Raw genomic sequence first — 26,378 nt, 5'->3', positions numbered from 1 at the left:
GGTAATAACTGTTCCTGAACCTGGTGGTGTGGGTCCTGAGGTTCCTGTACCTCCTTCCTGATGGTTGAGGGGTGATAACCGTTCCTGAACCTGGTAGTGTGGGCCCTGAGGCTCCTGTACCTCCTTCCTGATGGTTGAGGGGTAATAACTGTTCCTGAACCTGGTGGTGTGGGTCCTGAGGCTCCTGTACCTCCTTCCTGATGGTCGAGGGCTAATAACTGTTCCTGAACCTGGTGGTGTGGGTCCTGAGGCTCCAGTACCTCCTTCCTGATGGTTGAGGGGGTAATAACTGTTTCTGAACCTGGTGGTGTGGGACCTGAGGCTCCTGTACCTCCTTCCTGATGGCTGAGGGGTAATAACTGTTCCTGAACTTGGTGTTGTGAGTCCTGAGCCTCCTGTACCTCCTTCCTGATGGTTGAGGGGGTAATAACTGTTCCTGAACCTGATGGTGTGGGTCCTGAGGCTCCTGTACCTCCTTCCTGATGGTTGAGGGGTAATAACTGTTCCTGAACCTGGTGGTGTGGGACCTGAGGCTCCTGTACCTCCTTCCTGATGGTTGAGGGGTAATAACTGTTCCTGAACCTGGTGGTGTGGGTCCTGAGGCTCCTGTACCTTCCTGATGGCAGCAGTGAGAAGAGAGCATGACCTGGATGGTGGCGGTCCCTGATCATGGACACTAATTTCCTGTGATGATGTCTTGTGTAGATGTTGTGTAGGCTTTACCCATGATGGACTGGGCCATATCCATTACTTTTTGTAGGATTTTCTGTTAAAGGGCACATCTTGGCTACTGTTTGGAGGTCTGTATATAACTTCCATTAGAGTCTTTTTACCCTTGCAGTTTCTTAACTCTATCCACAATAATTGTACATCTTCCAATCCTATATCACCTCTTTCTAAGGATTTGATTTCATTTTTTTTAAACCATTTTTTTCCTACCTACCGCCTGTCCTTTCGATACCATGTGTATGCTTGGAAGTTAAGTTGCCAACTATGATCTTCTTTCAGCCTTGACTCTGTGATGCCCAAAACGTCACACCTGCCGATCTTTAATTGTGCGACAAGATCGTCTACCTTATTCCATTCACTGTGGGCATTCAAACATAACACACTCAGTCCTGTATTCATCACCCTTTTCGATTTTGTCCCCGTGTTACACTTCAACTCATCTCACTGGCTGCAAATTTGCTCGATCATCTGTCTGCCTTTCCTGACAGTCTCACGACACACTGCACCTAGTTGGGAATGAACTGCCCCACCCTCAGCCCTCTCACTCTGCCAAATAAGTTTCAACCCTCTCCAACGGCTCTGGCAAAGCTGCCCACAAGGGTCAGGTTTGAACCCCTCATGGGTTCAGGTGTAACCCGTCCCTTTTGTACGGGTCATGCCTTCCCTAGAAGCGATCCCAACGATCCTGAAATCTGAAACCCTGGCCCCTGCACTAATTCTTCAGCCACACGTTCACCTGCCGAATCGTCCTATCCTTACCCTCACTGGCAGCCATCCAGTGGTTACTGATCTGGAGGTCCTGCTTTTCAGCTTTCTACCTAACTCCTTAAATTCTCTCTCCAGTACCTCCTCACCTTTGCTACCGACGTACCCTTTACAATGCCATGGAGCGGATCGGAGACATCTCCGACCCTGGCACTGGCAGGCAATATACCATCCGGATATCTTTGTGGCGTGTTGTGCTTTCTTCATAATTGCACAGGAATGGTCCTCTGAAATGGTACCACCAAGGAATTTAAAGTCGCTGACACTCTCCACCTCAGATCCTCTGACGAGGACTGGCTCACGGATCTCCAGTTTCCTCTGCCTGAAGTCAATCATCAGCTCCTAAGTCTCGCTGACATTGGGTGAGAGGCTGTAGTCGCGACACCACTCAGCCAGATTTTCAATCTCCCTCCTATTTGTCACCACCTTTGATTTGGCCGACAACACTGGCGTCATCAGCAAACTTGAAAATGGCATTGGAGCTGTGCTCAGCCAAGCAGTCGCCGTGTAAAGCGAGTACAGCAGGGGGGTAGGCACACGGATTTGTGGTGCACCTGAGCTGTAGAGATCGTGGAGGATTCCATTCGCACTGACGGGGGGCAGCAAGTGAGGAAATCAACGATCCAGTGGCACAATGAGGTATTGGGGCCCAGCTCTTGAAGTGTGACAATTAGTTTTGAAGGGGTGTTGCCGATAAAGAGCATCCTGAGGTATGGATCTTTGCTGCCCAGATGTTCCAGGGTTGAGTGAAGAGGCAATGGGGTGGTATCTGTGTGGACCTGTCGCTCGGGTAGGTAAACTGGAGTAGATCCAAGTCTTTTCAGGCAGGAGTGTATAAGTTTCATCACCAACCCCTCAGAACACTTCGTCACTGTGGGTGTAAATGTTACTGGATGATCGCCACTGAAGCAGGTCACCACCTTCTTTTTAGGCAGCGGTACAACTGAGTCCTACTTGAAGCAGGTAGGTACTGCAGAGCGCCGAAGTGAGAGGTTAAAGATATCGGTGAACGCTCCAGCTAGTTGATCAGCACAGGTCTTTAATACTTGGCCAGATACCCCATCCGGGATGGACGGTTTCCGTGAGTTCACCCTCCTGAAAGACGCTCTCACGCCGGCCTCAGAGCCTGAAATCACAGGGTCACTGGGGTCTACGGGAGTTTCTGAAAGTTCCTCCGGTCGAAGCAAGCATAGAAGACATTGAGCTCGTCCGGGAGGGAAGTCTTGGTTTCACTAGTCACAGCATTTAAGCCCTGTCACAGCAGTCGAGCATCCTTCAGTGATTCATGTCTGGTCTGGAATTGCCGCGTCACATGTGAGATGCCTTTCCAGACCTGAATACCACCGATCTGGCCCTCAGCAGATTGGGGATCTCGTGGTTCATCCAGGGCTTCTGACTGGGGAAGACTCTGAATGAACTTGTGGAGACACTCATCTTACAACTTTTTTGTTACAAGGTCGGTGACAACCACGATCCTCTGATGAATCCTTGAACACGGCGCACTCCACCAACTTGAAACAATCCCATAGCCGCTCCTCTGCCTCCTGCGACCACCTCTTTGTTGTCCTCATCTCTGGGGCCCTGCTCTTCAGCCGCTGTCTGTAATCAGATAGGAGAAGGACAGCCAAGCGATCAGCTTTCCGGGCATGGCACAGCAGGCACTCCTTATAGCAGTGGTCGAGTGTGTTGGGACCCCCGGTGCTGCAGGTTAAATGCTGATGATAACTGGGCAGAGATTTCTTCTAACAAGTCTGAGTGAAGTCCTCGACTACGACTTCAAATGCGTCAGGGTGGAGTGTTGTTTGGTGATGGCAGCATCGAATATCTTGACAGCCTGATTAACGTCAGCCTTTGGTAGTATGTAAACTGTGGTCAGGATCACAGGGAGAACTCTCTCGGTAAGTAGAAATGTCGGCACTTAATCCAGGTCAGGGGAATAACTGTGCAACAAAATTGCCCTGTCCGAACACCACAAAGAGTTTATCGTGCAACATAGACACCAAACTTTTGCCTTCACAGAATCAGCAGTTCAGTCCATCCTCTGCATCGAGAAGCCTCTGGGTTTTATTAGCATATCCGGAGAGTCCCAGGAGAGCCACATCTCTGTGAAACACAGAACACACAATTCCTCATTTCCCTCCCATACAGCAATCCTCACCGTTAAGTTTTCAGTCCTGTTCTCCAGCGACAGCACATTTGATAACAAGAGTCTCATCCCTCTGCGCCCCAGCCTGGCCTGGAGTTTTCCCCTCCTCCAGCCACGGCAAAGAACCTTTGTCTGCTTAACAGTGGGTACCACGACATTACAAGATGAAAGACCATAAGACCATACAATATAGGGTCAAAATGAGGACATTTGGCCCATCGAGCCTGCTCTAGTATTTCATCACGGCTGATCCATTTACCCTCTCAGCCCCAGTCTCCTGCCTTCCCCCTGTATCCCTTCATGCCCTGACTAATCAAGAATCTATCAACCTCTGCCGGTGAGAACAGCGGGAAGAGTTTAAAAGCGAGCAGAGTTGAGAAGGTGACGGTTATTCCTTCGGCAGTTTGAACGGGGACGACTGCGCAAGCACGTGGAGGTCGGCCAGTGAGAACAGCGGGAAGGATTTAAGAGGAAGACAGATTTACAGAGCAGGCATCGGAGGAGAAGGCGCTGGAGTAGAGGGAGACAGAGTACGAAGGCTTTGGCTCAACGGGGCTTCGACGATAAAGGGTCGAGGCCAGGTAGGTTATCTGTTTAAAATAAAGGCAGAGAGTATGTGTGTGAGGCCGGTTTTCTGTGCCCGGTGTCAGATGTGGGAGGTCCTAGAGACTCCCGGCCTCCCAGACGGCCACATCTACACCAGGTGTGTCGAGCAGCAGCTCGTTAGAGACCGCGTTAGGGAACTGGAGATGCACCTCGATGACCTTCGTCTGGTCAGGGAGAGGGAGGAGGTGATAGGTAGGAGCTATAGGCAGGTAGTCACCCCGGCACCACAGGAGACAGAGAAGTGGGTAACAGTCAGGAGAGGGAAACGCAAGAAGCAGGTGCTAGAGAGTACCCCAGTGGCTGTCCCCCTATATAATAAGTATTCCTGCTTGAGTGCTGTTGGGGGGGAATGTCCTGCCTGGGGGAAGGAACGGTGGCCGTGCCTCTGGCACAGAGTCTGGCCCTGTGGCTCAGAAGGGTAGGGAAAGGAAGAGGATGGCAGCAGTGATAGGGGACTCTATAGTTAGGGGGTCAGACAGGCGATTCTGTGGACGCAGGAAAGAAACGCGGATAGTAGATTGCCTCCCAGATGCCAGGGTCCAGGATGTTTCTGATCACGTCCACGATATCCTGAAGTGGGAAGGAGAACAGCCAGAGGTCGTGGTACATATTGGTACCAATGACATGGATAGGAAAAGGAAGGAGGTCCTGAAAACAGACTACAGGGAGTTAGGAAAGAAGTTGAGAAGCAGGACCTCAAAGGTAGTAATCTTGGGATTACTGCCTGTGCCACGTGACAGTGAGTATAGGAATAGAATGAGGTGGAGGATAAATGTGTGGCTGAGGGATTGGAGCAGGGGGCAGAGATTCAGATTTCTTGATCATTGGGACCTCTTTTGGGGCAGGTGTGACCTGTACAAAACGGACAGGTTGCACTTGAATCCGAGGGGGACCAATATCCTGGTGGGGAGGTTTGCTAAGGCTATTGGGGAGAGTTTAAACTAGAATTGCTGGGGGGTGGGAACCGAACTGAAGTGACGGGGAAAAGGGAGGTTGGCTCACAAATAGAGAAGGTTTGCAGACAGTGCGAGAGGGACGATAGGCAGGTGATAAAGAAGGGACGTGCTCAGACCGATGGTTTGAGATGTGTCTATTTTAATATGAGAAGCATCATGAATAATGCAGATGAGCTTAGAGCATGAATCAACACTTGGAGCTATGATGTTATGGCCTTTGCAGAGACTTGGATGGCTCAGGGGCAGGAATGGCTACTTCAAGTGCCAGGTTTTAAATGTTTCAGAAAGGACAGGGAGGGAGGCAAAAGAGATGGGGGTGTGGCACTGTTGATCTGAGATAGTGTCACGGCTGCAGAAAAGGAAGAAGTCATGGAGGGGTTGTCTACAGAGTCTTTGTGGGTGGAAGTTAGGAAGAGGGAGGGGTCAATAACACTACTGGGTGTTTTTTATAGACCACCCGATAGTAACAGGGGCATCGAGCAGCAGACAGGGAGAGAGATTCTGGAAAGATGTAATAATAACAAGGTTGTTGTGGTGGGAGATTTTAATTTCCCAAATATTGATTGGCATCTCCCTAGAGTGAGGGGTTTAGATGGGGTGGAGTTTGTTAGGTGTGTTCAGGAAGGTTTCCTGACACAATATGTAGATAAGCCTACAAGAGGAGAGGCTAGTATCTAGTATTGGGAAATGAACCTGGTCAGGTGTCAGGTCTCTCAGTGGGACAGCATTTTGGAGATAGTGTTCACAATTCTATCTCCTTTACCATAGCATTGGAGAGGGATAGGAACAGATAAGTTAGGGAAATGTTTAATTGGAGTAATGGGAAATATGAGGCTATCAGGCCGGAACTTGGAAGCATAAATTGGAAACAGATGTTCTCAGAGAGACGTACGGAAGAAATATGGCAAATGTTCAGGGGATATTTGCATGCGGTTCTGCATGGGTACGTTCCAATGAGACATGGAAAGGATGGTAGGGTACAAGATCTGTGGTGCATAAAGGCTGTTGTAAATCTAGTCAAGAAGAAAAGAAGAGCTTACGAAAGGTTCAAAAACTAGGTAATGATAGGAATCTAGAAGATTATAAGGCTCGCAGGAAGGAGTTTAAGAATGAAATAAGGAGAGCCAGAAGGGGCCATGAGAAGGCAAACAGGATTAAGAAAAACCACAAGGCATTCTACAAGTATGTGAAGAGCAAGGGGATATGACGTGAGAGAATAGGACCAATCAAGTGTGACAATATAGAGGTGTGTATGGAACCGGAGGAAATAGCGGAGGTACTTAATGAACAGTTAATGGAGGTACTTCAGTATTCACTACGGAAAAGGATGAGGAAGTGGAGGGATGGGTTAGTAAATTTGCTGATAACACAAAGGTTGGAGGTGTTGTGGATAGTGTGGAGGGCTGTCAGAGGTTACAACGGGACATTGATAGGATGGAAAACTGGGCTGAGAAGTGGCAGATGGAGTTCAACCCAGATATTTGTGAGGTGGTTCATTTTGGTAGGTCAAATATGATGGCAGAATATAGTATTAATGGTAAGACTATTGGCAGTGTGGAGGATCAGAGGGATCTTGGGGTCCGAGTCCATAGGACACTCAAAGATACTATGCAGGTTGACTTTGTGGTTAAGAAGGCATACGGTGCATTGGCCTTCATCAATCATGGGATTGAGTTTAAGAGCTGAGAGGTAATGTTACAGCTATATAAGACCCTGGTCAGACCCCACTTGGAGTACTGTGCTCAGTTCTGGTCGCTTCACTATAGGAAGGATGTGGGCTGCAGAGGAGATTTGCCTGGATTGGCTAGCATGCCTTATGAGAATAGGTTAAGCGAACTCAGCCTTTTCCTCCTTGGGAGCATCAGAGGATGAGGGGTGACCTGATAGAGGTGTATAAGATAATGAGAGACAATGATCATGTGGATTGTCAGAGGCTTTTCCCTAGGGCTGAACTGGCTAGCACAAGAGGGCGTAGTTTGGAAGTAGGTACAGAGGACATGTCAGGGGTAAGTTTTTTTTATGCAGAGAGTGGTGAGTGTGTGGAATGGGCTGCTGGCAGCGCTGGTGGAGGAAATGATCAGGTCTTTTAAGAGACTCCTGGATGGATACATGGAGCTTAGAAAGATAGACGGCTACGGGTAAAGCCTAGGTAGTTCTAAGGTAGGGACATGTTCGGCACAGCTTTGTGGGCCGAAGGGCCTGTGTTGTGCTGTATGTTCTCTATGTTTCTATGTTAAATACACTCAATGACTTGGCCCCCACAGCTGTCTGTGGCAACAAATTCCACAGATTCACTTCACTCTGGCTAAACATCTCTGTACTAAATGGACGTCCCTCCATTCTGAGGCTGTGTCCTCTGGTTCAAGACTACCCCACTATTGGAAACATCCTCTCCACATTCACCTATCTTTTAATATTCGCTAGGTTTCAATGAGATCCCCCACATTCTTCTGAATTCCAGAGAATACAGGCCCAGAGCCATCAAATGCTCCTCATGTGACAAGACTTTCAATCCTGGAATTATTTTTGTGAACCTCCATTGAAGCCTCTCCAGTTTCAGCACATCCCTTCTTAGATAAGGGGCTCGAAACTGCTCACAATACCAGTGCTTTATAAATCTTCAGCTTTACATCCTTGCTTTTATATTCTAGTCCTCTCGAAATGAATGCTAACATCACATTTGCCTTCCTTACACCGACAATCTGAAAATTAAACTTTTGGGGAATCCTACATGAGGACTCCCAAGGCCCCTTGTGCCTCAGATTTTTGAACTTTCTCTCCATTTAGAAAATAGCTAGCCTTTTCATTTCTCCTACCAAAGCGCATGACTACATACTTCCATTTGCCACTTCTCTGCCTTTTTCCCTAACCTACAGAAAGAGTAGAGCAGTGGGCTGAGCATACACCCCTGAGGTGCACCAGTGTTGATCGTCAGTGAGCTGGAGATACTGTCATCAATCCGCACAGATTGTGGTCTTCCGGGTGAGGATCCAATTGCAGAGGGAGGTACAGAGGCCCAGGTTCTGCAACTTCTCGCTTAGGATTGTGGGAATGATGGTGTTAGATGCTGAGCTATAGTCGATGAACAGCATCCTGACGTAGGTGTTTGTGTTGTGCAGGTGGTCTAAGGCTGTGTGAAGAGCCATTGAGATTGCGTCTGCCATTGATCTGTTGTGGTGATAGGCAATATGCAGTGGGTCCAGGTCCTTGCTGAGGCTAGACCTCCTGTACGTTAAAGATGAATCCACCTCATTGTTGCACATTATTGAGTACGTGAACTGCACTCTCTCTATAACCGCGATGCTCTATTCTGAACTCCGTTGCTGGTTTTCGCTTGTACTACCTCGATGTACTGATGTAATGAAATGATCCGTATGCATGGCTTGCAAAACAAAGCTTTTTGCCGTACACGTGACAATACTTAACAATCCCAGTTCGGTCCTCAGCACTTACCCTCTGAACCAGCCTGGCTGATCATCTGTTTGACGAGAGCTGCCGTCTCAGGCCACACAATGCTGGTGAGACGTTTTAGTTTCTCCTGAAAGAGAAGAACAGGCAGCCATAAGGAAACATTTTCTTGGGGAAGCGCGAGTCAAACCCCTTATGATACCTCGTAATAGACAGAAGTTATGGTTCAAGTAGTTGAGAAGCATTCAACAGTTCAGAAATTTGCGTTCACATACCACCTTTCAAAACAAAGCACAAGACATCGCTAGCAACAAAAATATTCACAATGAGTCACATGAGGACATAATAGGACAAAAACTCACTGGAATTCAGAAGAATGAGGGGTGACCTTATTGAAACCTATCGAATGTTGCAAGGCCTTGATAGAGTGGATATTGAGAGGATGTCTCCTGTGGTCTGGGAGTCTAAGACCAGAGGGTACAGACAGTGGTTGTGGAGAGGATGTTTCCTATAGTGGGGGAGTCTAGGACCAGAGGACACAGATAGAGTGGATGTGGAGAGGATGTTTCCTATAGTGGGGGAGTCTAGGACCAGAGGGCACAGATAGAGTGGATGTGGAGAGGATGTTTCCTATAGTGGGGGAGTCTAGGACCAGAGGACACAGATAGAGTGGATGTGGAGAGGATGTTTCCTATAGTGGGGGAGTCTAGGACCAGAGGACACAGATAGAGTGGATGTGGAGAGGATGTTTCCCATAGTGTGGGAGTCTCGGACCAGAGGACACAGATAGAGTGGATGTGGAGAGGATGTTTCCTACAGTGGGGGAGTCTAGGACCAGAGGACACAGATAGAGTGGATGTGGAGAGGAAGTTTCCTGTAGTGGGGGAGTCTAGGACCCAAGGGCACAGATAGAGTGGATGTGGAGAGGATGTTTCCTATAGTCGGGGAGTCTAGGACCTGAGGGCACAGATAGAGCGGATGTGGAGAGGATGTTTCCTATAGTGGGGGAGTCCAGGACCAGAGGACACAGATAGAGCGGATGTGGAGAGGAAGTTTCCTGTAGTGGGGGAGTCTAGGACCAGTGGACACAGATAGAGTGGATGTGGAGAGGATGTTTCCTATAGTGGGGGAGTCTAGGACCAGAGGGCACAGATAGAGTGGATGTGGTGAGGATGTTTCCTATAGTGGGGGAGTATAGGACCAGAGGGCACAGATAGAGTGGATGTGGTGAGGATGTTTCCTATAGTGGGGGAGTCTAGGACCAGAGGACACAGATAGAGTGGATGTGGAGAGGATGTTTCCTATAATGGGGGAGTCTAGGACCAGAGGGCACAGATAGAGTGGATGTGGAGAGGATGTTTCCTATAGTGGGGGAGTCTCGGACCAGAGGGCACAGACAGAGTGAATGTGGTCGGGGAGTGTTGGACCAGAGGACACAGCTTCAGAATAGAGGGGTGTCCTTTTAAAATAGAGATGAGGAGGAATTTCTTTAGCCAAGGAGCGGTGAATCTGTGGAATTCGTCACCAGAGGCGGCTGTGGAGGCCGCGTCTTTGGGTGTACTTAAGGCAGAGCTTGATAGGTTCTTGATTAGTCAGGGCTTGAAGGGATACGGCGAGAAATCAGGAAATTGAGGTTGAGGGGATCAGTGTGGAGGAATTTTCAAGCATCAAAGGGTCAAAATGGAGTAAATGGAATAAATGCCTGAAGCCTGTGAAAGGCGAGAGTGGGGGTGGGGGGGAACCGAACGCACCAGTCTGTCCCTGTTTATGTAATGTTTTATCACACGTTAGCATATTTCTGCCAGAGCGGCTTCATTATTGTGATTAAAGGGCAACAGAATGTATTGTGTGTCTGCACAGGGGTCATGTATGAGGATTGACTGTGAACGTTGTCCTTTTCTTTCGATTTAAACCCCAAGGCCTGCATCCCACTGTCTCATCAATGGAATGTGCTGTGATCACGAGTGCATGAACAGCTGATAACTAACCGATACCCCGTTTGTAGAGCCTACTGATATGCACCCAACTGTATCAATGAAGCTGTACTTGAAGCTGTTTTCAGAACTCTGACACCCCGCTCTTAGGGAAGAGTTCTCTGTGGTATCACGAATAAAGGTTGGTTGAAGCGATCTCCTCCGTGTCTGAGTGCAGTTCCTAATATTTCTCCAACAATCAGCCATGATGAATGGCAGAGCAGACGATGGGCCAAGTGGCCTAATTCTGCTCCTGTATCTTATGGTCTCATAACCAAAGCCTGGTCCAGGAGTTCGATTTCAAGATGGCATGTTCTGTGTGATGCAGGCAATGGTTCTAAATATACTTTCAGATACTGCCTGTTACACTGCTGGCATGTCGGGCAGCAGTGACAGTCCCCCATCTCTGGCGGTGTTCAGGGCTTCCTTCATCGTGTCAGAGGCTCAGTGTTCACGACTGTCTTGTTTTACTGGTCAGGGTTGTTAGCTCTGAGCTCAATCCCCGAACCTGGAGGATCGGAGGATTGCCCTTAGTCTGGTCCCTACGCTCTGACCTGTTGGCAAGACCCAAAGCATAAAGCCCTGACCCCAGCCAGCGTACCTCTCCGGGTCATTAAGGCACGCAAGCCTCCAAATCACGACAAGGTTCTGGTCCTCCTGGAGGACTTTTAAATCAACATAATGATCTCAAGATCTTCTGATGGACTTGGCGAACCAGGCACTTTAAGTGGATGAAGATTCATTGCCATGGCTGGAAGTGAGGTAAGATGGGGGAGGGGTGGAGAACGACTCCAAGCCAGGCTGAAAGGCAGAGATGAGGCCCCGTCTACCCAGCATCTTGTTGGCAGATGCGCAGTCACTGGAGAACAACATTGAGGACCTGGGGGCAAGATCGCTGTGTCAAAGGGAAATGAGAGACTGTTATGTTGTATGTCTGACTGGAACTTGGCTTTCTCCAAGCGCACCACATACAGTGATCAGAGCCGAAGGCTTCTCGATTCATACCAAAGACCAAGCTGCTGATTTAGAAAAGGTAAAAGGAAGAGGTGAGAGGAGTGTGTTTGATGATAAACCCCCAGTGGTTTTGTCAAACTCGTGTCCCTCACCCCCACCCCCGCCGACTTGGAACACCTAACAGTCAAATGCCATCTGTTCTACTTAGAAAGGGCGTTCTTATCTATAATCCTGACCGCAGTTTACATACCGTCGGTGGCCAAGTATAATTAAGTGCTTGCGATACTGCACAATACCTTCTCCAAACTAGAAACAGTCCATACCGACACATTTCAAATCATAGTCGAGGACTTCAACTAGGCTTTCTTGAAGAAAACACTGCCCAATTACCATCAGCACCAGACATCCCAACACACGAGACCACTGTTATACTATGATAAGGAACGCCTGCTGTTCCATGCCCAGACCACCTTTCGGTAAATCTGATCACTTGGCTGGCCTTCTCCTACCTGCATACAGGTAGAGACTAAACAGACAACAACGAGCTGGCCTCAGGAGGCAAAGGATTACTTTGATTTGGTGGACTGGGCCATGTTCAGGAACTCAGCTGTGGATGTAAACGAATACACTACGGTTGTCACAGACTTTATTAAAACAGTCGTGGATGAGCATTTCCCCACAAATTCATTCAGAGTCTTCACCAACCCTGGATGAACCACGAGATCCTCAGTCTGCTGTGGGCCAGACTAGAGGCATTCAATCTGGTGACCAAAAAACTCATAGGTATTACAGGAACGACCTCCAGAAAGTCACCTCACAGGCGGAGCGGTAATTCTGGACCAAACCTGAATCAACGAGGATGCTCAACAGTTCTGGCAGGGCTTGAATACTGTCAAGTTAAATCAAGCGACAGAGGAGACAGCAGGAATTCACTTCCAGATGACTCGATGCCTTCTACGCTCACTTTGACCGTCAAAACATTTAAGCGGCCGTCATGAACTCCCACATCCCCCAAAGGATTCTGTGAGTTCAGAGCCCAAGGCCGACGTACAAACAGGCTTCAGGAGGGTGAAGCTACAAAAATCACCCGGCCCAGACGGGGTACCTGGCGAAGTACTAAAGACCTGAGCTGGAGTGTTCACTGAGAGCTTTAACCTCTCGCTTCTGCAGTGTGTGGTTCAAGCAGGCTTCAATTACACCAGTGCCCAAGAAGAATGTGGGTGACTTGCTTCAATGACTAATGTCCAGTAGCATTTACGTTGGCAGTGAAGTGTCTTGAGAGGTTGCTGATGAAACATATCAACTCTTGCTTGAGAAGTGACTTAGGTTCGCTCCAATTAGCCTACCGGAGAAACAGGTTCACAGCAGATGCCATCTTATTGGCTCTTCACTCAAGCCTGGAACATCTGGACACAGAGATGCATACATCAGGATGCTCTTTATTGACTACAGCTCAGCATACAATACCACCACACCCTCAATAAGGTCAAAGACCGTGGCATAACTACCTTTTAGATTATGAGGACACGCAGTCCTCTTTTATTGTCATTTAGTAATGCATGCATTAAGAAATGATACAATATTTCCTCCGGTGTGATATCACAAAACACAGGACAGACCAAGACTGAAAAAACTAACAAAACCACATAATTATAACATATAGTTACAACAGTGCAACAATACCATAACTTGATGAAGAAGTCCATGAGCACAGTAAAAGTTCAAAGTATCTCAAATGTCCCACATATCATGCAGACGGGAGAAGGAAGAAAAACTGTCCCTGCCATGCCCGACCACAATCCGTCTCTGAGATATCCGAAAACTTCAAGCCTCCGAATCAGCTCTCCGACACTGAGTACTGAGTGCCATCTCTGTCCGAACGATTCGACCTCAATCTCGGTCGCCAACAGCAGGCAAAGCCGGGGATTTTGAGGCCTTCCCTCCAGAAGATTCCCAACTGCGCAGTAACGACAGCAGCGAACGGGCGTTTCAGAAATTTCTCCAGATATTCCTCTGTGTTTTCACGTCCCTGTCCATCAAATCAGAATTGTCTACGGCCCCTATTTAACAGATGCGATATCATTTTTCGCGGGAGGGCCGCGCACGCTGCTCTCTCTCCTCTCCTCCAGCGGTGCGCTGCTCTCCTCCTTGTACCATTGGATCCTGGATTTCCTCCTTCGCAGACCCCGGTCTGTTCGAACGGAGATCTCCTCCACCATCTCCAGCAGCCGACTTGCTCTACTCTCTTTAAACGAACGATTGTGAGGCTAAGCACAGCTCCAACGCCATATTCAAGTTTGCTGACTACACGACTGTCACCGGCCGTACCAAAGCTGGTGATGAACCAGCATTTAGGAGGGAGATTGAAAACCTGGCTGAGTGGTGCCACAACGACAGCCTCTTGCTCAATATCAGCCAGACCAAGGAGCTGATTATAGACTCCGGAGCCAGTCCTCACTGGAGGGTCAGAGGTGGAGATTACTAGGTGTTATTTCAGAAGACCTGTCCTGGGCCATGTACGTAAGTGCAGTTACAGAGAAAACAAGGCAGTAACTCCACTTCCTTCAGAGTTTTGCAGAGATTCAGCATGACATCTGAAACTTCGACAGATTTCTGTAGTGGAGAGTATATTGACTGGCTGCATCACAGCCTGCTGAGGAAATGTTGGGGCAGTCCAGAACCAGAGGCCACAGTTTAAGAATAAGGGGTAGACCATTTAGAACGGGGTTGAGGAAAAACCTTTTCACACAGAGGGTTGTGGTTCTGTGGAATGCTCTGCCTCAGAAGGGGTGGAGGCCAATTCTCTGGATTCTTTCAAGAAAGAGTTAGATAGAGCTCTTAAAGATAGCGGAGTGAAGGGATACGGGGAGAAGGCAGGAACGGGATACTGATAGTGGATGATCAGTCATGATCGTAGTGAATGGCGGTGCTGGCTCGAAGGGCTGAATGGCCTACTCCGGCACCTATTGTCTATTGTCTCTTGAAACTCCAAAGCCCCTGAATGGAAAATCCTACAAAAAGCAGTGGATACGGCCCAGTCCATCACAGGTAAAGCCCTACCCAGTACTGAGCACATAAACACGGAGCACTGTTACAGGAAAGCAGCATCCATCATCAGGGACCCCCACTATCAAGGTCATGATCCCTTCTCACTGCTGCCATCAGGAAGGAGGTACAAGAACCTCAGAACTCACAGCAGGTTCAAGAACAGTTATTACCCCTCAACCATCAGGAAGGAGGTACAGGAGCCTCAGGACCCACACCACCAGGTTCAGGAACAGTTATTACCCCTCAACCATCAGGAAGGAGGTACAGGAGCCTCAGGACCCACACCACCAGGTTCAGGAACAGTTATTACCCCTCAACCATCAGGAAGGAGGTACAGGAGCCTCAGGACCCACAGCACCAGGTTCAGGGATTACCCCTCAACCCACAGACTCTTGAACCAAAGGTGATACCTTCACTCACCCCATCACTGAAATGTTCCCACAATCAATGGACACACTTTAAAGGACTCCTCATCTCATGCTCTCGATATTTATTGCTTATTTATTATTATTTCTTTCCTTTTGCATTTGCAAACTCTTCTTTCATCCTTCCCAATTCCAGTAAGTACAGTCCCAGGCGACTCAATCCCGCCTCATAGTCTAACCCCCCCCTCATCTCTGGAATCAGCCTGGTGAACCTCCTCTGCACTGCCTCCAAAGCCAGTATCTCCTTCCTCAAGTAAGGAGACCAGAACTGCACGCAGTACTCCAGGTGCAGCCTCACCAGTACCCTGTATAGTTGCAGCATAAACTCTCTGCTCTTAAATTCAATCCCTCTAGCAATGAAGGCCAACATCCCAGTTGTCTTCTTGATAGCCGGCTGCATCCGCAAACTAACCTTTTGTGATTCATGCACAAGCACTCCCAAGTCCCTCTGCACAGCTGCATGCTGCAATCTTTTACCATTTAAATAATAATCTGCTCTTTCATTTTTCCTTCCAAAGTGGATGACCTCGCATTTACCAACATTGTACTCCATCTGCCAGACCCTTGCCCACTCACTTAACCTATCTATATCTCTCTGTAGACTCTCCGTATCCTCTGCTTTTCCATCTCAAAGCTTTCCTGTGTGCGTGCACCAGGGCAGCAAGCGCAGAGTGACTGCCTGTTTCCTCCGGGTGCTCCCGTTTCCTCCCACTATCCAAAGACATCCCGGTTGGTGGGTCAATTGGTCTTTGTAAGTGGGTGGGTGGGTGCGCAGTTCTAAATCACCTTGTGTAGAAGATGAGAAATTGACCCAAAGCGTGTTAAAACGATCAAATGATCCAGGTGACAAAGGCCTGCGTCAAGATTCAGTTACAAAACTGGGGCAATGTTATGAAGGCAGAGGAGGCAGAAATCAGCCAGTGAAGAGGAAAGTTCCACCAAATGTACTCACTTGATCTTCGAAGACGATCTTTCCCAAAGCCTTTCGGTTGATGGTTCCATCTTGCAGAAGAATTTCTACAACGAGAAAACCCGCTTGAGTTATACCTGTGAACGAACTGCAGCTTCTGTTTACTCAGCAAAACAATGTCGCTTGGTCAGCTGAAGCCCAGCTGTTTATTTGGGAGAATCTGCAGAACTGCAGAAAAAAATTACGTTTCAGAACACTGGTCCATTGGGGCAAAGTAGTTCAATAGACTGTGGGGACTGAAACGAAGTTTCACTTTTAAACCCTTTACTCCTTCACAAGTATCCTCACTGATGGAGGCAAAGCTGAACATGAAAGATGATTATCATCGGACAAACTATTCACTGGACCCTATCCTGGCACGGACCGTGCGCCAGGGGCGACGGTCTCCAGCGTGGACCGTATGCCAGGATAACCTGTCTGCAGTGACCAACACACGCCTCGTTGCTTGCAGGGATTAGCGCCGGGAGGGAGGTTAGTGTGGGAGGACGACCGAGGAAGCGATCTCTGCAGAAAGCGGACATTAAGGGAGAGGTAATGACATGTTTGGTGTAGGATCCTGTTGAACTGACAGAAGTTGCGGAGGATGGTGTGTTGGATGCAGAGGCCAATGGGGTAGTAGGAGAGAACAAGACGAACTCTGTCACTACTAAGACGGCAGGAAGATGGAGTGAGTGCAGATATTCAGGAAATGGAGGAGATGCGGGTGAGGGCAGCGTCAATGGTGGAAGGAGGGAAACCTCGTTCTTTGAAGAAAGAGGACAGGAAGGAAACGCTTATCCTGGGAACAGATGCGGCGGAGATGTAAGAACTGAGAAAAGGGAACAGCAATTTCATAGGAGACAGGGTGGGAAGAGGTATAGTCAAGATAGCCGTGCGAATCAGTGGGTTTATAAAAAAAAAATATTGGGAGACAGTTTGTCTCCAGATCTGGAGACGGAGAGATTGAGAAGGGGGAGAGAGGTGTCAGAAATGGACCAAGTGAATTCAAGGGCAGGGTGGAAGTTAGAGGCAAAGTTGGTGAAATTGACAAGCTCAGCATGGGTGCATGAAGCAGCGCCAATGTCGCGCAGAAAGAGTCAGGGAGCGTTGTTATGGGAGGCTTGGAACATAGATTGTTCCACGTAGCCAACAATATGGCAGGCATTGCCAGGGCCCGTGCGGGTACCCGTGGTTACTCCTTGAGTTTGCAGAAAGTCTGAGGAGCTGAAGGAGAAACTGGGGTGAGGACCAGCTCTGACAGACAGAGGAAGGTGGTGGTGTAGGGGGTCTGGTTGGTCTTTTATTGAGAAAGAAGCGGAGTGCTTTACGGCCTTCTTGATGGGAGACAGAAGTGTAGAGGGACTGAACATCCATAGTGAAGATGAGGCAGTCGTGGCCAGGGAACTGCAAGTTACTGAGGAGATCGAGAGCATGAGAAGTGTCACAGATGTAGGTGGGAAGGGACTGAACCGGGGGACAGAATGGAATCGAGGTATGAGGACACGAGCTCTGTGGGGCAGGAGGAGGCAGAGGCAATGGGCCTATCTGGACAGTCAGGTTTGTGGGTCTTGGGTCGGAGGTAGAAACGAGCAGTGCAGAGTGGATGGGAGATCTCCGGAGATGAAGAAGTTGGCAGAGTTGCAGGAGGCAGTGGCCTGATGGTGAGGTGTGGGGACCTTTCCAAGGAGGAGTCGTCTGAGAGTTGCCGCCTGGCCTCAGCAAGTTGGAGGTCAGTCCGCCACTCAAAATTCGAGTTCCGTCTACTGAAAAGGAACTTCTATTAAGAGTAGGATTATCAAGTGTTACAATATCTGTTCAACTAATATCTGTAAATGTAAAAATGAACATCTTCATGATAAGAAACGATATCCAATAATGATGTCTCTCTGTTAGTTAAATTTCATGTTTTACAAAGAAATCGCATCGTGTGAACAAGCTATCGGTGAATAAATCAGATTTAAACATACCTTGTCCAAACTCCTGAACGATCTTGTGATGGGCAGCTGTTCCCTGCCTGTAGGACTGGTGCCCCATAGCGTCAGCGTTAATGGCGACTGCGCCCATTTTCTGCAGGTACTGCACAACTGATGATTTTCCACTGCCCATGTATCCAGTCAGACCGATCACATAGGGAGTCGCTGGTAAACGAGGATTATCCTGAAAATGAACCAGGATGTAAATAAATGTTGAACTAAATTCACTGATAATTATTTGTTGAATTAGTTGTTGATTTCAGATGTGATAGCAGTGGGTGTTGTATGGAGATGTATGTTATAAGTTTGGACATCATCGGAGGTAAACCTACAGGTGACAAAACCAATACCCATGTCAGGATGCTGTTCATTGACTACAGCTCAGCGTTTAGCACCATCATTCCTACAGTTCTGATTGAAAAGCTCCAGAACCTGAGCCTCTGTTCCTCCTTCTGCAACTAGACCTTCGACTTCCTAACCGGAAGAGCACAATCTGTGCGGATTGGTAATAACATTTCCTCCTCGCCGACGATCAACACTGGCGCACCTCAGGATGTGTGCTTAGCCTACCACTCTACTCTCTCTACACCCACGACTGTGTGGCTAGGCACAGCTCAAATGGCATCTATAAATTTGCTGACGATACGACGATTGTTGGCAGAATTTCAGATGGCGTCAACAGGGTGTACAGGAGTGAGATATGCCAACAACCTTGCACCCAGTGTCAGTGAGACCAAGGAGCTGACTGTGGATGTCAGAAAGGGTAAGGCAAAGACACACACACCAGTCCTCATAGACGGATCAGAAGTGGAGAGTGAGCAATTTCAAATTCTTGGGTGTCCATATCTCTGAGGACCTGACCTGGACACAGCATATCGATCCAGCTACAAAAGAAGGCATGACAGTCGCTATATTTCATTAGCAGTTTGAGGAGCTTTGGTGTGTCACCAAAAGCACCCACAAATTTCTGCAGATTATTGCAGAGAACATTCTCATTTCATCTTTAAATCTTTTTTTATTAATTATGATTGAAAATCAAGAACAGAGAAAAATACATCAAAATAATCAAGACAACATATCCATATGTAGAATAAGAGTTAAACTATCAACCAAACTGAACAGTATATCAATAATAATAAAAAAAAACAAAATGTTAAAGCTTTTTTTATGGAAAAAAAGAAAGAAAAAAGAACCCCTACTAACTAAAACAAAAAAACCCTAATAACAAAAAAAGGGGGAAAAAAACCCCATTTGGAGCACAACCCCAGAGCTATACGCCATACAAGCTTCCATAAAAAAAAGACATCAATCTGCCAACCAAATCCATATACCCAAGCATCAGGAAAGGACCATCTTTATTAACTCAAATCAAATGATAATAACGGGCAAAAGAACCCCACCTTTTCTCAAAGTCAAGTCTAGGATCAAAAGTTCGACTTCTAATTTTTTCCAAACTAAGACATAACATCACCTGAGAGAACCATTGTATCAAAATGGGAGCAGAGGCATCTTTCCATTTTAGTAAAATAGCCCTTCTAGCCAATAATGTGACAAATGCAATGACGTGTTGGTCTGATATAGAAATACCGTGAATATGTTGAGGAATTATACCAAACAAAACTGTCAATTTATTAGGTTGTAAATTGATCTTTAAAGCTTTAGAACATTCTAACTGGCTGCATCACCTTCTGGTACGGGGTGGGTGGGAGGGGGCTACTGCATGGGATCGAAGTTATCTGCAGAAAGTTGTGAAGTTAGTCAGCTCCATCATGGGCACCAGCCTCTGTAGCATCCAGGGCATCTTCAAGCAGCGGTGCCTCAAAAAGGTGACTTCCATCGTTAAGGTTCCCCAGCACCCAGGACATGCCCTCTTCTCATTGCTACCATCAGGGAGGAGGTACAGCAGCCTGAAGGCTCACACACTCAGCGATTCAGGAACAGCTTCTTTCCCTCTGCCATCCGATTTCTGAATGGAGATTGAACCCACAGACACCACCTCACCACTTTTACTACAACTCACATTTTTTTTCTATTATCACGCCGCATAGTTAACAAATTTGACAACATATGCCCATGATACTGAACCCGATTCTGATTCTGGAAATGAACGTTGATGGCGCTGGCAAGACAACAATGATGTTGATCAGCTGGAAAACCGAGAAGGGGAAGGTGATTGACGTCTTGGAGAAATGCTAAGCACCCTTAGAAGTTTGACGTTGTGGTGTTCGCCAAACTTGGCAATTAACAACTTCCTCTTCTGACTTTTATTGGCGGTGGACACTCCAACTTAAAGGTGCACTACCACCACCAACTGGACTGGAGTGTGGTGTAGAGAGTTGGGAAGTAAAACCCTACTAGTTCTTTATCCAATGAAAACTAAATTACCCAAAAAAGCCCTACGGATTGTCAATAATGGAAGACAATATTGTGAATTAAAATAAAATCACTTCCATAACTTAATAAAGTTTTTTCACACGAAAATTATCAACCCCCAAAGATTGTAACAAAGCTTGCATTTGATCTATTTCAACATTGCGTGCTTCACACTGTAATAGTATGTGTTCAACTGACAAAATCTACACGGCCCAGAGTGATGTTTACCAACAAGATACAAGGAATAATTCAGCAGTTTGCCCAATTCTGTCGTCTCTATATAATTCCTTCCGTTCTTGTTTTAACCACTTCCCCCAGAAACCCAACAGCGTTCTGTATTCTTGAAGACCTTTCCTCGCCAGTTGAGGTGAAGTCCTCAGATGGAGTCTCTCCCTGGGAGTGCTCGTGTTTATTGTAGCTCCCCCCCAGAGAGAAACTCCAGCCACTGTGCACTGAGGATGTCACCTTGACTGGCCATGAAACGTTTGCAAGCCAGCCGCCAAGCTCGGCAAACGCTGCAACATCGGATGCCTCGACCCAAGCTAGCACTCTTCACCACCATCCCGAATCCTTAGAACCTTGAGTGGCCTTGGTGAACAAGTCCAACAGTCCCTCGAGGTGGAGACACAGGCAGATTAGATGATGAGGAAAGGCCACAGGACACTCACCATCATTCGCAAAGGTATATCGTGCAAGAGCAGAGAGGTCAACCTCCAAGAGGACCACAACCTTGTTGTAGGGTTTGGTGCTACGTTGGCTGGAGTCGGGTTCCTTGGCGGGGTCACCCATGCCAAATAGGTCAAAGAGTAGAGGCCAGACTAGCACTGACTCCACCAGTCCTCCAGGTTCAGGGCTTCAGCTCGGGGCCAGCAACCCTGACCGTCAAACAAAATTGTTAGGGAAACAGCAAGGAGAATCCTTCCCTATCGGAGTGCGACAGGTATGGACAGACCTTCATTGCTGCCCTAAACGCCAGTGGCATGACAGGCAGTAAGTAAGTACAACTTTATTAAACACTGGCTGACCAAAGCTGGGTGCTATGACATTGGTAAGAATGTACAAACGTGTAGTTGCCCTGGGAAGTGGGGGAGATCAGGGGGTTCCCAACCTCTTTTATGCCATGAACCTCTACCAGTAACCATGGGGTCTATCGACCCCCAGGTTGGGTATCACTGAAATTCACAAGAATGTTGCCTACGACAGAGAGATTCAGTTCTGGGGAGTGATTGGGGTCTAGGACAGAGAGTTTCAGTTCTGGGGAGTGATTGGGGTCTAGGACAGAGAGTTTTAGTTCTGGGGAGTGATTGGGGTCTAGGACAGAGAGTTTCAGTTCTGGGGGAGTGGATGGGGTCTACGACAGAGAGTTTTAGTTCTGAAGGAGTGACTGGGGTCTAGGACAGAGAGTTTCAGTTCTGGGGGAGTGACTGGGGTCTAGGACAGAGTTTCAGTTCTGGGGAATGATTGGGGTCTAGGACTGAGAGTTTCAGTTCTGGGGGAGTGACTGGGGTCTAGGACAGAGAGTTTCAGTTCTGGGGGAGTGATTGGGGTCTAGGATGGAGAGTTTCAGTTCTGGGGGGAGGACTGGGGTCTTGGACAGTTTTTCAGTTCTGGGGGAGTGATTGGGGTCTACGACAGAGAGTTTCAGTTCTGGGGGAATGATTGGGGTCCAGGTCAGAGTTTCAGTTCTGGAGGAGTGATTGGGGTCTCGGACAGAGAGTTTCAGTTCTGGGGGATGACTGGGGTCTAGAACAGAGAGTTTCAGTTCTGGGGGAGTGATTGGAGTCTAGGACAGAGTTTCAGTTCTGGGCGAGTGATTAGAGCCTAGGACAGAGTGTTTCAGTTCTGGGGGAGTGATTGGGGTCTAGGATGGAGAGTTTCAGTTCAGGGGGAGTGACTGGGGTCTAGGATGGAGAGTTTCAGTTCTGGGGGGATGACTGGGGTCTTGGACAGTTTTTCAGTTCTGGGGGAGTGATTGGGGTCTACGACAGAGAGTTTCAGTTCTGGGGGAATGATTGGGGTCCAGGTCAGAGTTTCAGTTCTGGAGGAGTGATTGGGGTCTCGGACAGAGAGTTTCAGTTCTGGGGGATGACTGGGGTCTAGGACAGAGAGTTTCAATTCTGGGGGAGTGACTGGGGTCGAGGATGGAGAGTTTCAGTTCTGGGGGGATGACTGGGGTCTTGGACAGTTTTTCAGTTCTGGGGGAGTGATTGGGGTCTACGACAGAGAGTTTCAGTTCTGGGGGAATGATTGGGGTCCAGGTCAGAGTTTCAGTTCTGGAGGAGTGACTGGGGTCTCGGACAGAGAGTTCCAGTTCTGGGGGATGACTGGGGTCTAGGACAGAGTGTTTCATTCTGGGGGAGTGATTGGGGTCTAGGATGGAGAGTTTCAGTTCTGGGGGAGTGATTGGGGTCTCGGACAGAGAGCTTCAGTTCTGTGGGATAACTGGGGTCTAGGACAGAGAGTTGCAGTTCTGGGGGAGTGATTGGGGTCCAGGACAGAGTTTCAGTTCTGGGGGAGTGATTGGGGCCTAGGACAGAGTGTTTCAGTTCTGGGGGAGTGATTGGGGTCTAGGATGGAGAGTTTCAGTTCTGGGGGAGTGACTGGGGTCTAGGACAGAGAGTTTCAGTTCTGGGGGAGTGACTGGGGTCTACGACAGAGTGTTTCAGTTCTGGGGTAGTGATTGGGGTCTATGACAGAGTGTTTCAGTTCTGGGGGAGTGATTGGGGTCTACGACAGAGTGTTTCAGTTCTGGGGGAGTGATTGGGGTCTAGGACAGAATGTTTCAGTTCTGGGGAATGATTGGGGTCTCGGATGGAGAGTTTCAGTTCTGGGGGAGTGATTGGGGTCTAGGATTGAGAGTTTCAGTTCTGGGGGAGTGGATGGGGTCTACGACAGAGAGTTTTAGTTCTGAAGGAGTGACTGGGGTCTAGGACAGAGAGTTTCAGTTCTGGGGGAGTGATTGGGGTCTAGGACAGAGAGTTTCAGTTCTGGGGGAGTGACTGGGGTCTAGGACAGAGTTTCAGTTCTGGGGGAGTGATTGGGGTCTAGGACAGAGAGTTTCAGTTCTGGGGGAGTGACTGGGGTCTAGGACAGAGAGTTTCAGTTCTGGGGGAGTGATTGGGGTCTAGGATGGAGAGTTTCAGTTCTGGGGGGAGGACTGGGGTCTTGGACAGTTTTTCAGTTCTGGGGGAGTGATTGGGGTCTACGACAGAGAGTTTCAGTTCTGGGGGAATGATTGGGGTCTAGGTCAGAGTTTCAGTTCTGGAGGAGTGATTGGGGTCTCGGACAGAGAGTTTCAGTTCTGGGGGATGACTGGGGTCTAGGACAGAGAGTTTCAGTTCTGGGGGAGTGATTGGGGTCCAGGACAGAGTTTCAGTTCTGGGGGAGTGATTGGGGTCTAGGACAGAGTGTTTCAGTTCTGGGGGAGTGACTGGGGTCTAGGATGGAGAGTTTCAGTTCTGGGGGAGTGATTGGGGTCTAGGATGGAGAGTTTCAGTTCTGGGGGGATGACTGGGGTCTTGGACAGTTTTTCAGTTCTGGGGGAGTGATTGGGGTCTACGACAGAGAGTTTCAGTTCTGGGGGAGTGATTGGGGTCTAGGGACAGAGTTTCAGTTCTGGGGGAGTGATTGGGGTCTAGGACAGAGAGTTTCAGTTCTGGGGGAGTGATTGGGGTCTAGGACAGAGTGTTTCAGTTCTGGGGGAGTGATTGGGGTCTAGGATGGAGAGTTTCAGTTCTGGGGGAGTGACTGGGGTCTTCGACAGAGTGTTTCAGTTCTGGGGGAGTGATTGGGGTCAACGACAGAGAGTTTCAGTTCTGGGGGAGTGATTGGGGTCTAGGACAGAGAGTTTCAGTTCTGGGGGAGTGACTGGGGTCTAGGACAGAGAGTTTCAGTTCTGGGGGAGTGATTGGGGCCTAGGACAGAGTGTTTCAGTTCTGGGGGAGTGATTGGGGTCTAGGATGGAGAGTTTCAGTTCTGGGGGAGTGATTGGGGTCTCGGACAGAGAGCTTCAGTTCTGTGGGAGTGACTGGGGTCTAGGACAGAGAGTTTCAGTTCTGGGGGAGTGATTGGGGTCTAGGACAGAGTTTCAGTTCTGGGGGAGTGATTGGGGTCTAGGACAGAGTGTTTCAGTTCTGGGGGAGTGATTGGGGTCTAGGATGGAGAGTTTCAGTTCTGGGGGAGTGATTGGTGTCTAGGACACAGTTTCAGTTCTGGGGGAGTGACTGGGGTCTACGACAGAGTGTTTCAGTTCTGGGGGAGTGATTGGGGTCTAGGACAGAGAGTTTCAGTTCTGGGGGAGTGATTGGGGTCTCGGACAGAATGTTTCAGTTCTGGGGGAGTGACTGGGGTCTAGGACAGCGTTTCAGTTCTGGGGAATGATTGGGGTCTAGGATGGAGAGTTTCAGTTCTGGGGGAGTGATTGGGGTCTAGGATTGAGTGTTTCAGTTCTGGCGGAGTGATTGGGGTCTAGGATGGAGAGTTTCAGTTCTGGGGGAGTGATTGGGGTCTCGGACAGAGAGCTTCAGTTCTGTGGGATGACTGGGGTCTAGGACAGAGAGTTGCAGTTCTGGGGGAGTGATTGGGGTCTAGGACAGAGTTTCAGTTCTGGGGGAGTGATTGGGGCCTAGGACAGAGTGTTTCAGTTCTGGGGGAGTGATTGGGGTCTAGGATGGAGAGTTTCAGTTCTGGGGGAGTGACTGGGGTCTCGGACAGAGAGTTGCAGTTCTGGGGGAATGATTGGGGACCCGGACTGAGAGTTTCAGTTCTGGGGGAGTGACTGGGGTCTAGGACAGAGTTTCAGTTCTGGGGGAGTGACTGGGGTCTAGGACAGAGTGTTTCAGTTCTGGGGGAGTGATTGGGGTCTAGGACAGAGTTTCAGTTCTGGGGGAGTGATTGGGGTCTAGGATGGAGAGTTTCAGTTCTGGGGGAGTGATTGGGGTCTAGGACAGAGAGTTTCAGTTCTGGGGGAGTGATTGGGGTCTAGGATGGAGAGTTTCAGTTCTGGGGGAATGATTGGGGTCTAGGACAGAGTTTCAGTTTTGGGGGAATGATTGGGGTCTAGGACAGAGAGTTTCAGTTCTGGGGGAGTGATTGGGGTCTAGGACAGAGTTTCAGTTCTGGGGGAGTGATTGGGGCCTAGGACAGAGAGTTTCAGTTCTGGGGGAGTGATTGGGGTCTCGGACAGAGAGTTTCAGTTCTGGGGGAGTGATTGGGGTCTAGGACAGAGTGTTTCAGTTCTGGGGGAGTGATTGGGGTCTAGGACAGAGTTTCAGTTCTGGGGGAGTGATTGGGGCCTAGGACAGAGAGTTTCAGTTCTGGGGGAGTGATTGGGGTCTAGGACAGAGAGTTTCAGTTCTGGGGGAGTGATTGGGGTCTAGGATGGAGAGTTTCAGTTCTGGGGGAGTGATTGGGGTCTCGGACAGAGAGTTTCAGTTCGGGGGGAGTGATTGGGGTCTAGGACAGAGAGTTTCAGTTCTGGGGGAGTGATTGGGGTCTAGGACAGAGTTTCAGTTCTGGGGGAGTGATTGGGGCCTAGGACAGAGTGTTTCAGTTCTGGGGGAGTGATTGGGGTCTAGGACAGAGTTTCAGTTCTGGGGGAGTGATTGGGGTCTAGGACGAGAGTTTCAGTTCTGGGGGAGTGATTGGGGTCTAGGACGAGAGTTTCAGTTCTGGGGGAGTGATTGGGGTTTCTGGGGAGGATGGGGTCAGAGAGTTTCAGTTCTTCTGGGGGGGGTTCAGTTCTGGGGTGATTGGGGTCTAGACAGAGGTTTCAGTTCTGGGGGAGTGATTGGGGTCTAGGACAGAGTTTCAGTTCTGGGGCTGGAGGTCAGTTCTGGGGAGTGATTGGGGTCTAGGATGGAGAGTTTCAGTTCTGGGGGAGTGATTGGGGTCTCGGACAGAGAGTTTCAGTTCTGGGGGATGACTGGGGTCTAGGACAGAGAGTTGTCAGTTCTGGGGGATGATTGGGGTCTAGGAAGAGTTTCAGTTCTGGGGGAGTGATTGGGGCTAGGACAGAGAGTTTCAGTTCTGGGGGAGTGATTGGGCTGATGAGAGGTCTGGACAGAGTTTCAGT

General features: G+C 48.8%; 1 protein-coding gene across 2 annotated transcripts in view; it reads right to left on the bottom strand.

The window, feature by feature from the left end:
- Nucleotides 1-26,378, bottom strand: part of coasy (CoA synthase) — an 88,212-nt gene that overhangs the window by 10,183 nt on the left and 51,651 nt on the right. For both annotated transcript variants that reach the window (XM_063037374.1, XM_063037375.1), the window contains exons 5-7: nt 17,927-18,116; nt 15,963-16,027; nt 8,656-8,740 (exon numbers count right to left, since the gene is read on the bottom strand). In XM_063037374.1, the coding sequence (XP_062893444.1) occupies nt 8,656-8,740; nt 15,963-16,027; nt 17,927-18,116 (340 nt within the window). The remainder of the gene's footprint in view (nt 1-8,655; nt 8,741-15,962; nt 16,028-17,926; nt 18,117-26,378) is intronic.

Source organism: Mobula hypostoma, chromosome X1, assembly GCF_963921235.1.
Source record: "Mobula hypostoma chromosome X1, sMobHyp1.1, whole genome shotgun sequence".
NCBI classification, from domain to species: domain Eukaryota; kingdom Metazoa; phylum Chordata; class Chondrichthyes; order Myliobatiformes; family Myliobatidae; genus Mobula; species Mobula hypostoma.
Note: the sequence above shows the minus strand (reverse complement) of the source record. Positions and strands in the feature narration are given on the sequence as shown.